Source organism: Bubalus kerabau, chromosome 10 (genome assembly GCF_029407905.1).
Source record: "Bubalus kerabau isolate K-KA32 ecotype Philippines breed swamp buffalo chromosome 10, PCC_UOA_SB_1v2, whole genome shotgun sequence".
NCBI lineage: Eukaryota > Metazoa > Chordata > Mammalia > Artiodactyla > Bovidae > Bubalus > Bubalus kerabau.
In genome coordinates, this window is record NC_073633.1 from 66167063 (window position 1) to 66179063 (window position 12001).

The window sequence follows — 12001 nt, forward strand, 5'->3', positions numbered from 1 at the left end:
GCTTTACCAAACAAATGACATTCAAGAGTTGTTATCAGAGCTGAGTAGGACTCTGAAGGGGAAAGGAGGAAAGCACATGTCATACAGAAAGCACAGCTTGTGCAAAGCCAAGCATAGTAAATAGAAAGGGTATGACTTCTGTGAGCAGTGAAAATTCAAAATGACCTTGACCTGGAATGCATGACAGAGGGTTAAAATGAATGGGACCAGAAGGAAGATTATGAAGGGGTTTGGTTATGTACTAAATTACGGAGTTTGGATTACTAAGGTAATAAAAAGCCAGTTAGTGATGTGGTCAGTTCTCAAAGCCGATTAGAAAGGTACTGTAGATGTACAGCAAGGTAAAGAAGGCTTGAATTAAGGCAGTAGTGACCAAATTTAGTAGTTTTTGAGCTCTGAGTGACATGGTATAGTTATGAGTTCAGTGGAGAAAGAGAATTAAGGATTACTGTAAGGTTTCTTTGGGAGAAGGCAGGGGCACCCCACTCCAGTACTCTTGCCTGGAAAATCCCATGGATGGAGGAGCCTGGTGGGCTGCAGTCCATGGGGTTGCTAAGAGTCAGACATGACTGAGCGACTTTACTTTCACTTTTCGCTTTCATGCATTGGAGAAGGAAATGGCAACCCACTCCACTGTTCTTGCCTGGAGAATCCCAGGGACAGGGGAGCCTGGTGGGCTGCCGTCTATGGGGTCACACAGAGTTGGACACGACTGAAGTGACTTAGCAGCAGTAAGGTTTCTTCTGCTTTGAGTCTGAAAATGACGTTAACTGAGAATGAGAATAAAGGAGGGGCGCTAGATTTTTTGTCATGAGGCAGGAATGCAAGTAGAGAGACCTATTCTACACTTGAAGTAACTGCAGGAAAGAAAGATTTTTTTCCCCAAACCGTGTGCCCTAACTTCAGGTGGCCAAAATATGGTATGTAGCGACAGAGGATGAGATAGTTGGATGGCATCACCAACTCAATGGACATGAGTTTAAGTAAACTCTGGGAGTTGGTGATGGACAGGGAGGCCTGGCTGCAGTTCATGGGGTCGCAAAGAGTTGGACACGACTGCGCAACATGTAATTGATAGGTGGCAATCAAGTATATTTGTATGAATATACTTGCTTTATCATTACAGTTTGATCATTATGCCTATAAAATGAAGATATCAGCTACAATGCAAATAGAAGGAAATTTTCATTTTTTAAGAAAACGCAAAAATAAGTAAGTGGGACTACACCAAATCAAACAGCTCTCTGCAGCAAAGGAAATCATCAACAAAATGAAAAGGCAACCTGTGAAATAGGAGAAAATATTTGCAAATCATATATCTGATGAGGGGTTAACATCTGAAATATACAAAGAACTCATACAGCTCAATAGCAAAGAACAATCAGATTTAAGAGTGGGCAGAGGATCTGAATAGACATTTTTCCAAATAAAGACCAGTAGGTGCATGAAAAGATGCTTGACATCACCAGTCATCAGAGAAATCCCAAACAAATCCACAATGAAACATCTCCTCACAACTTGTTAAAATGGCTCTTGTCAAAATGGCTGCTGCTGCTGCTGCTAAGTCGCCTCAGTCGTGTCCAACTCTGTGCGACCCCATAGACGGCAGCCCACCAGGCTCCCCCGTCCCTGGGATTCTCCAGGCAAGAACACTGGTATGGGTAGCCGTTTCCTTCTCCAGTGCATGAAAGTGAAAAGAGAAAGTGAAGTCACTCAGTCGTGTCCGACTCTTGGCGATCTCATGGACTGCAGCATTCCAGGCTCTTCCGTCCATGGATTTTCCAGGCAAGAGTACTGGAGTGGGGTGCCATTGCCTTCTCCGGTCAAAATGGCAATAAATAACAAATGTTTGTAAGGATGTGGAGCAAAGGGAACCCTTGTACACTGTTGGTCAGAATGAAAGTTGGTGCAGCCACTAAGGAAGACAATATGGAGGTTCCTCAGAATATGCAGATGAGAACTATCATATGATCTAGCACTTCTACTTCCGAGTATTTCCCTGAAGAAAACAAAAACATTAGCTCAAAAAGAGGTATTCACCTCCATGTTTATTACAGAGTTATTTATAGTAATAAAATATGGAAGCAACTTAAGTGTCCATCGATAATTAAAGAGATAAAGAAGATCAGTGGATAAAGAAGATGTGTGTCGGGGTGTGGGGGTGTGCCACATACATTGGAATATTCAGTTCAGTTCAGTTCAGTTGCTCAGTCGTGTCCGACTCTTTGCGACCCCATGAATCGCAGCACGCCAGGCCTCTCTGTCTGTCACCAACTCCCGGAGTTCACCCAGACTCACGTCCATCGAGTCAGTGATGCCATCCAGCCATCTCATCCTCTGTCGTCCCCTTCTCCTCCTGCCCCCAATCCCTCCCAGCATCAGAGTCTTTTCCAATGAGTCAACTCTTCGCATGAGGTGGCCAAAGTACTGGAGTTTCAGCTTTAGCATCATGCCTTCCAAAGAAATCCCAGGGCTGATCTCCTTCAGAATGGACTGGTTGGATCTCCTTGCAGCCCAAGGGACTCTCAAGAGTCTTCTCCAACACCACAGTTCAAAAGCTTCAATTCTTCGGCGCTCAGCCTTCTTCACAGTCCAACTCTCACATCCATACATGACCACAGGAAAAACCATAGCCTTGACTAGCCGGACCTTTGTTGACAAAGTAATGTCTCTGCTTTTGAATATGTTGTCTAGGTTGGTCATAACTTTCCTTCCAAGGAGTAAGCGTCTTTTAATTTCATGGCTGCAGTCACCACCTGCAGTGATTTTGGAGCCCAAAAAAATAAAGTCTGACACTTGTTTCCACTGTTTCCCCATCTATTTCCCATGAAGTGATGGGACTGGATGCCATGATCTTCGTTTTCTGAATGTTGAGCTTTAAGCCTACTTTTTCACTCTCCTCTTTCACTTTCATCAAGAGGCTTTTTAGTTCCTCTTCACTTTCTGCCATAAGGGTGGTGTCATCTGCATATCTGAGGTTATTGATATTTCTCCCGGCAATCTTGTTTCTTCCGTTCCAGTGTTTCTCATGATGTACTCTGCATATAAGTTAAATAAGCAGGGTGACAATATACAGCCTTGATGTACTCCTTTTCCTATTTGCAACCAGTCTGTTGTTCGATGTCCAGTTCTAACTGTTGCTTCCTGACCTGCATACAAATTTCTCAAGAGGCAGATCAGGTGGTCTGGTATTCTCATCTCTTTCAGAATTTTCCACAGTTTATTGTGATCCACACAGTCAAGGGCTTTGGCATAGTCAATAAAGCAGAAATAGATGTTTTTCTGGAACTCTCTTGCTTTTTCCATGATCCAGCGGATATTGGCAATTTGATCTCTGGTTCCTCTGCCTTTTCTAAAACCAGCTTGAAATCAATAAAGCAGAAATAGATGTTTTTCTGGAACTCTCTTGCTTTTTCCATGATCCAGCGGATATTGGCAATTTCATCTCTGGTTCCTCTGCCTTTTCTAAAACCAGCTTGAAGTTCACGGTTCACATATTGCTGAAGCCTGGCTTGGAGAATTTTGAGCATTACTTTCCTAGCGTGTGAGATGAGTGCAAATGTGCGGTAGTTTGAGCATTCTTTGGCATTGCCTTTCTTTGGGATTGGAATGAAAGCTGCCCTTTTCCAGTCCTGTGGCCACTGCTGAGTTTTCCAAATTTGCTGGCATATTGAGTGCAGCACTTTCACAGCATCATCTTTCAGGATTTGAAATAGCTCAACTGGAATTCCATCACCTCCACTAGCTTTGTTCGTAGTGATGCTTTCTAAGGCCCACTTGACTTCACATTCCAGGATGTCTGGCTCTAGGTGAGTGATCACACCATCGTGATTATCTTGGTCGTGAAGATCTTTTTTGTACAGTTCTTCTGTGTATTCTTGCCACCTCTTCTTAATATCTTCTGCTTCTGTTAGGTCCATACCATTTCTGTCCTTTATCGAGCCCATCTTTGCATGAAATGTTCCTCTGGCATCTCTGATTTTCTTGAAGAGATCTCTAGTCTTTCCCATTCTGTTGTTTTCCTCTATTTCTTTGCATTGATCGCTGAAGAAGGCTTTCTTATCTCTTCTTGCTATTCTTTGGAACTCGGCATTCAGATGTTTATATCTTTCCTTTTCTCCTTTGCTTTTCCCTTCTCTTCTTTTCACAGCTATTTGTAAGGCCTCCCTAGACAGCTGTTTTGCTTTTTTGCATTTCTTTTCCATGGTTATGGTCTTGATCCCTGTCTCCTGTACAATGTCACAAACCTCATTCCATAGAGCCATTAAAAAGAATGAAATCTTGCCATTTATGATAACAAGGATGAGCCTTGAGGGCATCAGTGAAATAAATCAGAGAAAGACACCATATGATTTCATTTTTATGTGAAATCTTGAAAAAGAAATCCCCCAAGCACATAGATAGAACAGATTGGTGGTTGCCAGAAGCATGGGGACTAGGGGTGGGTGAAATGGATGAAGGAAGTTAAAAAATTACCACCTTCCAGTTATAAATAAGGCACGGGGATCTAATGTACAGCATTGTGACTATAATAATAGTATTGGACTGCATATTTGAAGGTTGCTAAGAGGGTAGCTCTTAAGGAAAAAAATAATTGCGAATGGGGATGGGTGTTAACTAGACTTCTTGTGGTGATCATTTCTCAGTATGTGCAAATACTGAATCATTATGTTGTGCACCTGAAGCTGTTGTGTTTTATGTCAGTTGTATCTCAGTGATAAAAAATTAAATGGAAAAAGTAAAACTCACAAAAAGTATGTGTGAGAGTTGCTCTTCATCTCCTGATTCCTAGTACATTTTTGCTGTAAACTGACTACTGTTGTTAAAAATAATACAGACTGTCACCACTGCATTGTATAGTAACATTATTTTTTTGGCTCCAGGGTCACTTGGTAAGCCAAGCAACATACATATATTATAAAACACATTTTCACAAATGTTAGAAATGCGTGCATGGCTTCTTTGCTTATAAATGGAAACACAAGTTCCATTACAGGCCAAGAGACAGCTTTTAGATAACTTGCTAAACGAGCACAATGTAAACCTGTCAAGTCAGAACTCTTTCTTTCTTTTCTTTTTTTTAATCAGAGCATTTCTAATAGGCATTTTGGCTCTGCCATCTGTGACTTGTGGATCCTTGATCCCAGGACACTTCAGGGCCAAAAAACGTTAGGCAGTTCATTGATTTTTGTGAATACATGAGAGTCAGTGAGCTTCTAGTACTGTTGGATCTTCTGCATTCTGAAGTATTAATATACTTATTTTGGCCTCTTTGTTGCTTTATGTTAAATGTACTGATTTAAAGAAATATTTTTGAGAGCTGTTTTCCATTTATAACATTTAAACTAGTACTAGAATAAGGTAAGTTTTTAGTTTTTTCAGTTAGTGAGCCAACAGATTTCTGTAGCCTATTCTTCCACTTCTGAAAGTTGCATGATTCTGAAACTGTTCTGGTTTTTTAAAAATCTGTTTGATATTTGCAGAAACAAATTGGAGAAACATGGTGGAAACTTCCGATGGGCTGGAAACATCAGAAAACGAGAGAGAAGTTTCTTGTAAGCATAGCACATCTGAAAAACCCAATAAATTTCCATTTGACACAGCCCCTGTTGGTAAGCAGGCATCATTAGTGACTGCAGGCAGTACTACCTCAGCTACAAACCCTGGAAAATCAGCAGTGGGCGATAAAGAGGAGGTGAAGCCAGATGACCTGGAATGGGCCTCACAGCAGAGTACAGAGACTGGCTCTCTGGATGGCAGTTGCCGGGATCTTTTGAATTCCTCCATCACCAGCACCACCAGCACCCTTGTACCTGGCATGCTTGAAGAAGAGGATGATGAAGAGGAGGAGGAGGAGGAAGATTATGCTCACGAACCCATATCTGTAGAAGTACAGCTCAATAGTAGAATTGAGTCTTGGGTCTCTGAGACCCAGAGAACGATGGAAACTCTTCAGCTTGGAAAAACCCTTAATGGTTCTGAGGAAGATAATGCAGAGCAAAGTGGGGAAGAGGAAGCAGAGGCGGCTGAGGTGCTAGAGCCAGGGATGGATAGCGAGGCCTGGACTACTGATCACCAAGCAAGCCAGGAACAGCAGAAGCCCAGCAACTGCAGCTCGCTGAACAAGGAGCACTCTGATTCTAATTATACACCCCCAAATCTATAACTCAGGAAATGTCAGCTGTCTGTCTCAAACTACATAAGGGTTACAGCCATTATAAATCTTTCATGCTTCATCTCAACATTTTGCACTGTCTAGTATTTAATATATGTATTTAATTCCTGACAAATATTTTTTAGCCGCCTTTTACTTGTTTTGTGATCCATAGCTTAACTGATAATTAGCATCTGTGTCTTTCTAAGAACTGTGTGGAAAATTCAGAATTGTTTCAGCCTTTTTATGGACAATAATGATTTTAAAAGAAGACCAGGTTTTAAGGAAAGTAATTTTAAAATGCCTATTTAGTCATTTTGAAAGCTACAGATCGAGGTTCTAAGGACAGGAGCAATTTCCAATGTTTGCTTCAAGACTACACCTCCTATACTCGTAACTGTCTGACCAAAAAGTTGTTTGGGTTTCTTTAAAATAAAGGAAACCTGGAGGTAGAGTTAGAAAACTTAAAAAATGGCTGAGGGTAACTAAGTTCACAGTGATTTGTGTTAAAAATTGATGCAACTTATATTCAGTCCACAAATGCTCATTTCAGTAGTCACTGATCATTATAATTGATTAAAGTTGGTTGGCTAAGTAGAGCCTCCAATACTTGGGCTGGCAAGGGAATCACCATGACAGATGAGAGCTGGCCTTATTTGTGCAAAGTGATAGGTGTTTAAATAGTGAGAAGTTGCCCATTAGAGGGCCTTCTGGTTTCTGGTTCACATTTGCTTCTTAATTACCTCAGGAATGCTCTTGTACATAGTTGTATTTGCATAAAATTAGGCAAATTTGGACAGGTGAATAACTGTAACCGGTTGTATGACGACAGCACTTCCATGTAAATTATCCAGAAACAGAGTCTTACACTAGTGTGTTCTCTTGCATGCTTCTGACTTGGGATTCTCTGGACTTCAGATATGGATTTGATTGGGTATTCAGACTTGTCCAGAGTGAAAAATCATTGCACCTTTTAAGAAAACTACTTTGTCCCTAACCTTGAGCACCTGCTACATAACACTGACCATAGTTACTGATGGGAGTCAGGGAAAGAAACTGTATGCAGTTGTAACATGTATCCTGATAATCAAGGCTTGGAAGAAGTTTTGAAGAAAAGAGAAAGTTGTTCTAATTGTGCTGAAACTGTTAGATTTTAGAGTTTGCAGGTAGGCGCAGGTATTAATTCTAGATCATTGTTTTATCTCTGCCCTTCTTCTGAGATGTTTAAACTCTTGGGAGAAATTGAAGTTAATGAGCTAAATGTTTTACTAATAGTCACCACCTGGTAGTAACCTTTGCAAGTTTATGATGGTGGGAGAATTAGGAATTACCTTTTTTCTGTGTTCCCTCCAACCACCTCCAGTTGGCCAATTTGTGTGTGCATGCACACATACACACAGACGCGTGCCAGCTTTACACTTTGAACTCCCATAAGCAGGCACAGAAGTGAAGAGGAAGGGGTGTTTTCCTTGTCCAGGTTTTATGGGGCAGAGAGCTTTGCCTCACCGAGGTGAATTGGGCAGATTCTTGACTGTAGCATTGGGACTACTGTTCTGGCATTGATGTTTTGTAATCCTGGCATATATTACTGGTGAAACCAGATTCTTGGTTGGTGACTGACTTGTTTGTGAATTGTGAAAGTTTATGAGCATTGCTGTGTAGGAAATGTCAGTCTAACAACTTTATTAGTGTGCTAAAAGGGGACATTACTGTAGTGTCCTGTCTGAACTGTTTTTCAGCATAGACTTCTTAGGCACAAAGTGTCTAGTACTTAAAGAAATGTAGCATGTAAGGAATGAAGCCTCTCAAGTGGTAATCATGGATTTATATGTGGCAGATCTTTGTGTCTCTGTACATTTGGAAGTGTTCATTGATTTAAAGAAATGATAGAGATTTTGAATTACTGACAGTCTTAAAAGTAAATCAAAAACTTTTCATACTTTTTAATGGTGTAAATTTCCTTTGCTTGGTGTCAGTGATTCAGATAACTCTTGATCTTAAAATAATGAATGGCTTTTCAAAGGTTTCTTATATTTTATACCTCTACTGAATGAGAATTGTCATTTTAGATTTTTGACATTTGTATCAAAAGGGAAGTTGAGGAAATCTTCAGAACACCAGTAGCTTTGAATTTTGCTATAGACTTCAGAAGTGTTCAATTATGTGTTTGATAAATGCTCTTGCATGTGCAGGATCTTCTGCCAGCAAAGCAAACCAAGGGACCACAGCGTTTTTTATATGAGACAGTTGACCTCTACAGGACAACCCAAAATTTATTAAAGGAAATGCTACTATGTAGGATGTATGCTTAAGTAATTATTGATAATGTCTTTATAATTCATTTCCTTTAGATAAATTCTGGCATGTATGTATATTGTATGCAGGCGGAGGTGTGAAATTAGGAAAGGATTTTTTTCTGGATCTGGGTGAGTGGCTCTTTGGAGATCTAGAGAGATCTAATGGTAAGAGTAAGGGTTTATCATCACAAGAAATAAAAAATGTAGTGATTTTTTTCTTTGTGTGTAGAGATTGTTTTACTGGCAATAATTGATATTAGATTTCTATTTCAGTACATAAGTATATGAATTCAAGTATGAATTGCACTCCCACAATTAGATTTCTGCTTCAGTAGGTTTGTTTGCTGTGAAGATTACTTCTCAAAAGACAAAATGTTCATATTAGCTTAACTCTTGGTTTAAATATGTTTGTAAATGATGTAATATATTTCTTTTGACTAAAGATGGGGGAAAAATGTGTGTTATACATTGAAAAGTTTTTAAAGGCTTTGACTGGAGGTCCTTTTTGCAGAGATGGTATTTTATATGCTTCCAGTATTTGGAAAAGAATTAGTCAAAAGGAATTCACATAGTTTAAATATTGAGAAATTAATATCCAAATAATGTACTTGCCTGATTTCTTAATAAGCTGGGGGAGGTGGGTGGGGTGGGAGTTACAGTGTGCAAATGAGTAGTGAACTCCACATTCATTTTTTCAACTCTAACATAAAACTGTTCAATCCTAACACATTGTTACTTTAATATATGTATAAAGAAGTATTACCGTTTGTAAAGCTGCTGTTTGCTTAAAAATAAACCTGTCATTTAAGTATTTTCTGTATGTTGTGCCAACAAGGAAGAACATTAACTTATCCATTTACTTTTTTTTTGGTTTTTAAAAATTTTTTGTGAAGTAATTTATTATCTTCCTCCTACCTTGTTCCTTCCAAACTTTACACACTTCCCAGAATCAACCAAACTGTTGGCCTAATCTGAAATCTGAATCCTAATTAATGATAAAAATTTAAACTTTGTTGGCACATCACACTTTAAAAGGATTTGTATTATTTTGTAATTTAATTTCTAAATATACCACATGAATTTATAATTTAATGTCTTAATTGTAATGCTCTAATTAAAAGCTAGCAAAATTATGAATTATAACATGAAGGGATTTTCATCTTGTTCTTTTGCTGTATGAAGGATGATTGTTATATCACATTTTAGAGGGTAATAACAGCTTTTTTGCACTATGTAAATACTAGTGGAGATTCTTCTGTAACTAATAAAATGATTATTGAAATGTAGTCTTGTCATTTCAGAATAGGTGCTTAAGGAATTTATGACTTCCCCAATGTGTAGGATAGAGAAAATAAGAGTTCAGTTATGGTATCCCTTAGTGCTCTCCTGGGTTAATCCAAAGAAGGTTATGAAATATGCAAGACGAAGTCATTAGTGAAAATCTCTGTTTTGGATGGTTAGTGTGATCTGTGTCATGGGTCTAACAGTCTCGCCAGAGACCATCTTAGTGTTAGGAAAAGGCTCCTACAAATTCCATCTCCTTTTAATGCTAATTACTCTGTGCCAGACATTGTTCTAAGCCATCTTCCAATATTAACTTATTAATCCTCAAGCAACCCTGTGAGGAAATACTATGATAATTTCTCACTTTTTAGATGATGAAACAATCATGGAGATGTTAAGTAACTTTCCCAAGTTTCAACAGCTGGTAAAAAGCAGAACTAGGATTTAAATTCAGTCCTGTGGTTGGTATGCTTTTTTTTTTTTTAAATAATTGGAGTGTAGTTGATTTACAGAGTTGTGTTTCAGGTGTACTGCAAAGTGAATCTGTTACACGCATCTATATATCCACATTCTTTTCCTATATAGACCATTACAGAGTATTGAGTAACAGAGCATGGCCAGTCATTCACAGTTTTTAGCATGCGACTGAATGTTGATGTGTACCCATTACCCTGCTTCTCATTACCAGGCATCAGTTACCCTGGGACCACTGGTGGTCTTGTTCAGCCATCGGTTGTCGCCCCAGTGGGCCTCTACCCCAAGGGACCAGCTGCCAATGAAAGACCGTTAGTGGCCCAACTCAGCCATTGGTTGGTGCTGCAGTCATTGGTTGGAGCCCCTCCCCCAAGCAAACAACTGTCAATGAGAGATGGATAGTGGTCCTGCTCAGCCATTGGTCAGTGCTGCAGTGGGACCCTCCCCCAAGCAAACGCCTGTCAGTGAGCAAACGTTAGTCGGTCTGTGGAGAGAGAGTTGTACAGAGAGTAAGGTAAACAAATCTTGGCCTTTTGCTTAGGGCCCTCCAGCTCACCCAGCCTTGGGCCAGTGGGTGAGCAGTGGGACCCAGGGAACAGAGGGCTGTGTCCTGTAGGGACACAGAGATCTCGCCAAGGCCACTGGCTGACCAGGCCCAGACTTTGAGGCAGCAGTGAACCTCTCCCCGATCCCTGCCTTTGTGCAGACCACGAGTCCTGGCCCCCACTGTTTAGGTGACCTGAGGAGCATGAGGGTTGGCTGGATCCTGGGTGCCTGGCTCCATTAGCAATGACAGCTGGGCAGGTTCTGGGGATCTGGCCCTGAGGTAGCCAGCTGCCAGCTGAGATCTGCCTCCTTTTAGCCAGGACAAGGTCCTCGGAGTGTAAAAGTCCTGGGAGCCTTGCCCTTGTCAGAACAGAAATTTGGTAGAGGTTTCCAGGAATACCACTCCCTGTCCATGACCAGATCTCAAGAACAAAGGTTCTGACACAAGAAGTTTGCAACAACTAACCACATCCCTCACTCACCTTTCCTGGAAAAGGGCTTTTGCTGAAAGCTTTTTGGGGAGTTTGGGGTTTTTAAGGCACGAGCTACTCATCTCCTTGCATGGCCTTCAGTAAACTTTTCTCTGTTCCAAACTCCAATGTTTTGGTATCGTTGGCCTCACTATGCGGCGGGCACATAGACTTGTGTTTTCAGTAACAGGAGTATTTGTAACAGCAGGATGAGCCGAGTTCCCTGTGCTATATAGCAGGCTGTTACTAGTTGTCTGTTTTATATATTGTAGGGTGTTAATGTCAGTCCCAATCTCCCAATCAAGTCTGTGCTTTTCTTCACTATGTTGTGTATGTCAGCACAAGATGCTCAGCGTGTGCAGACTAAGCAGTGCTTCCCCCATTGTCACGTGTCCTGCAGTGTGCCATGTGCCATGTGCCAGGACTGAACTGATGGCCCCACAGACTGAATTTATTGGGCCTCACCTGATCACCTCTTGCCTGGAGTTGTCCTAGATCTTGTCATTATATTGCAATTAAGTAAGGGGAATCTGAAAACTCATCTGTTAGAAAATAGTAGCTTCTCTAATTTTCATGATGAAAACAATTTTTAATGATCACAAAGAGAAGAATCACAAATCCTTTCATATGTATTGTAATAGTTCCGTTTTTGGACCAAAATTTGTACTACTGACAGTTCCTTTCCTAACAAGTGATCAGTTTTTCTTTGACCAGAAGAGGGTGTGCATGGCACCTGAAAACAAAGGTGACTGTAATATTAATAAATGTTTTAAAGT

The 12001-nt window shown here is 40.4% G+C and overlaps 1 protein-coding gene across 2 annotated transcripts in view; it reads left to right on the forward strand.

Moving 5' to 3' along the window:
• SECISBP2L (SECIS binding protein 2 like) overlaps window positions 1-9733 on the forward strand; it is a 58700-nt gene extending 48967 nt beyond the window's left edge. For both annotated transcript variants that reach the window (XM_055538020.1, XM_055538019.1), the window contains one exon: window positions 5484-9733. In XM_055538020.1, the coding sequence (XP_055393995.1) occupies window positions 5484-6166 (683 nt within the window). In that variant the 3' untranslated portion in view covers window positions 6167-9733. The remainder of the gene's footprint in view (window positions 1-5483) is intronic.
• The last annotated feature ends 2268 nt before the right edge of the window (window positions 9734-12001 follow it).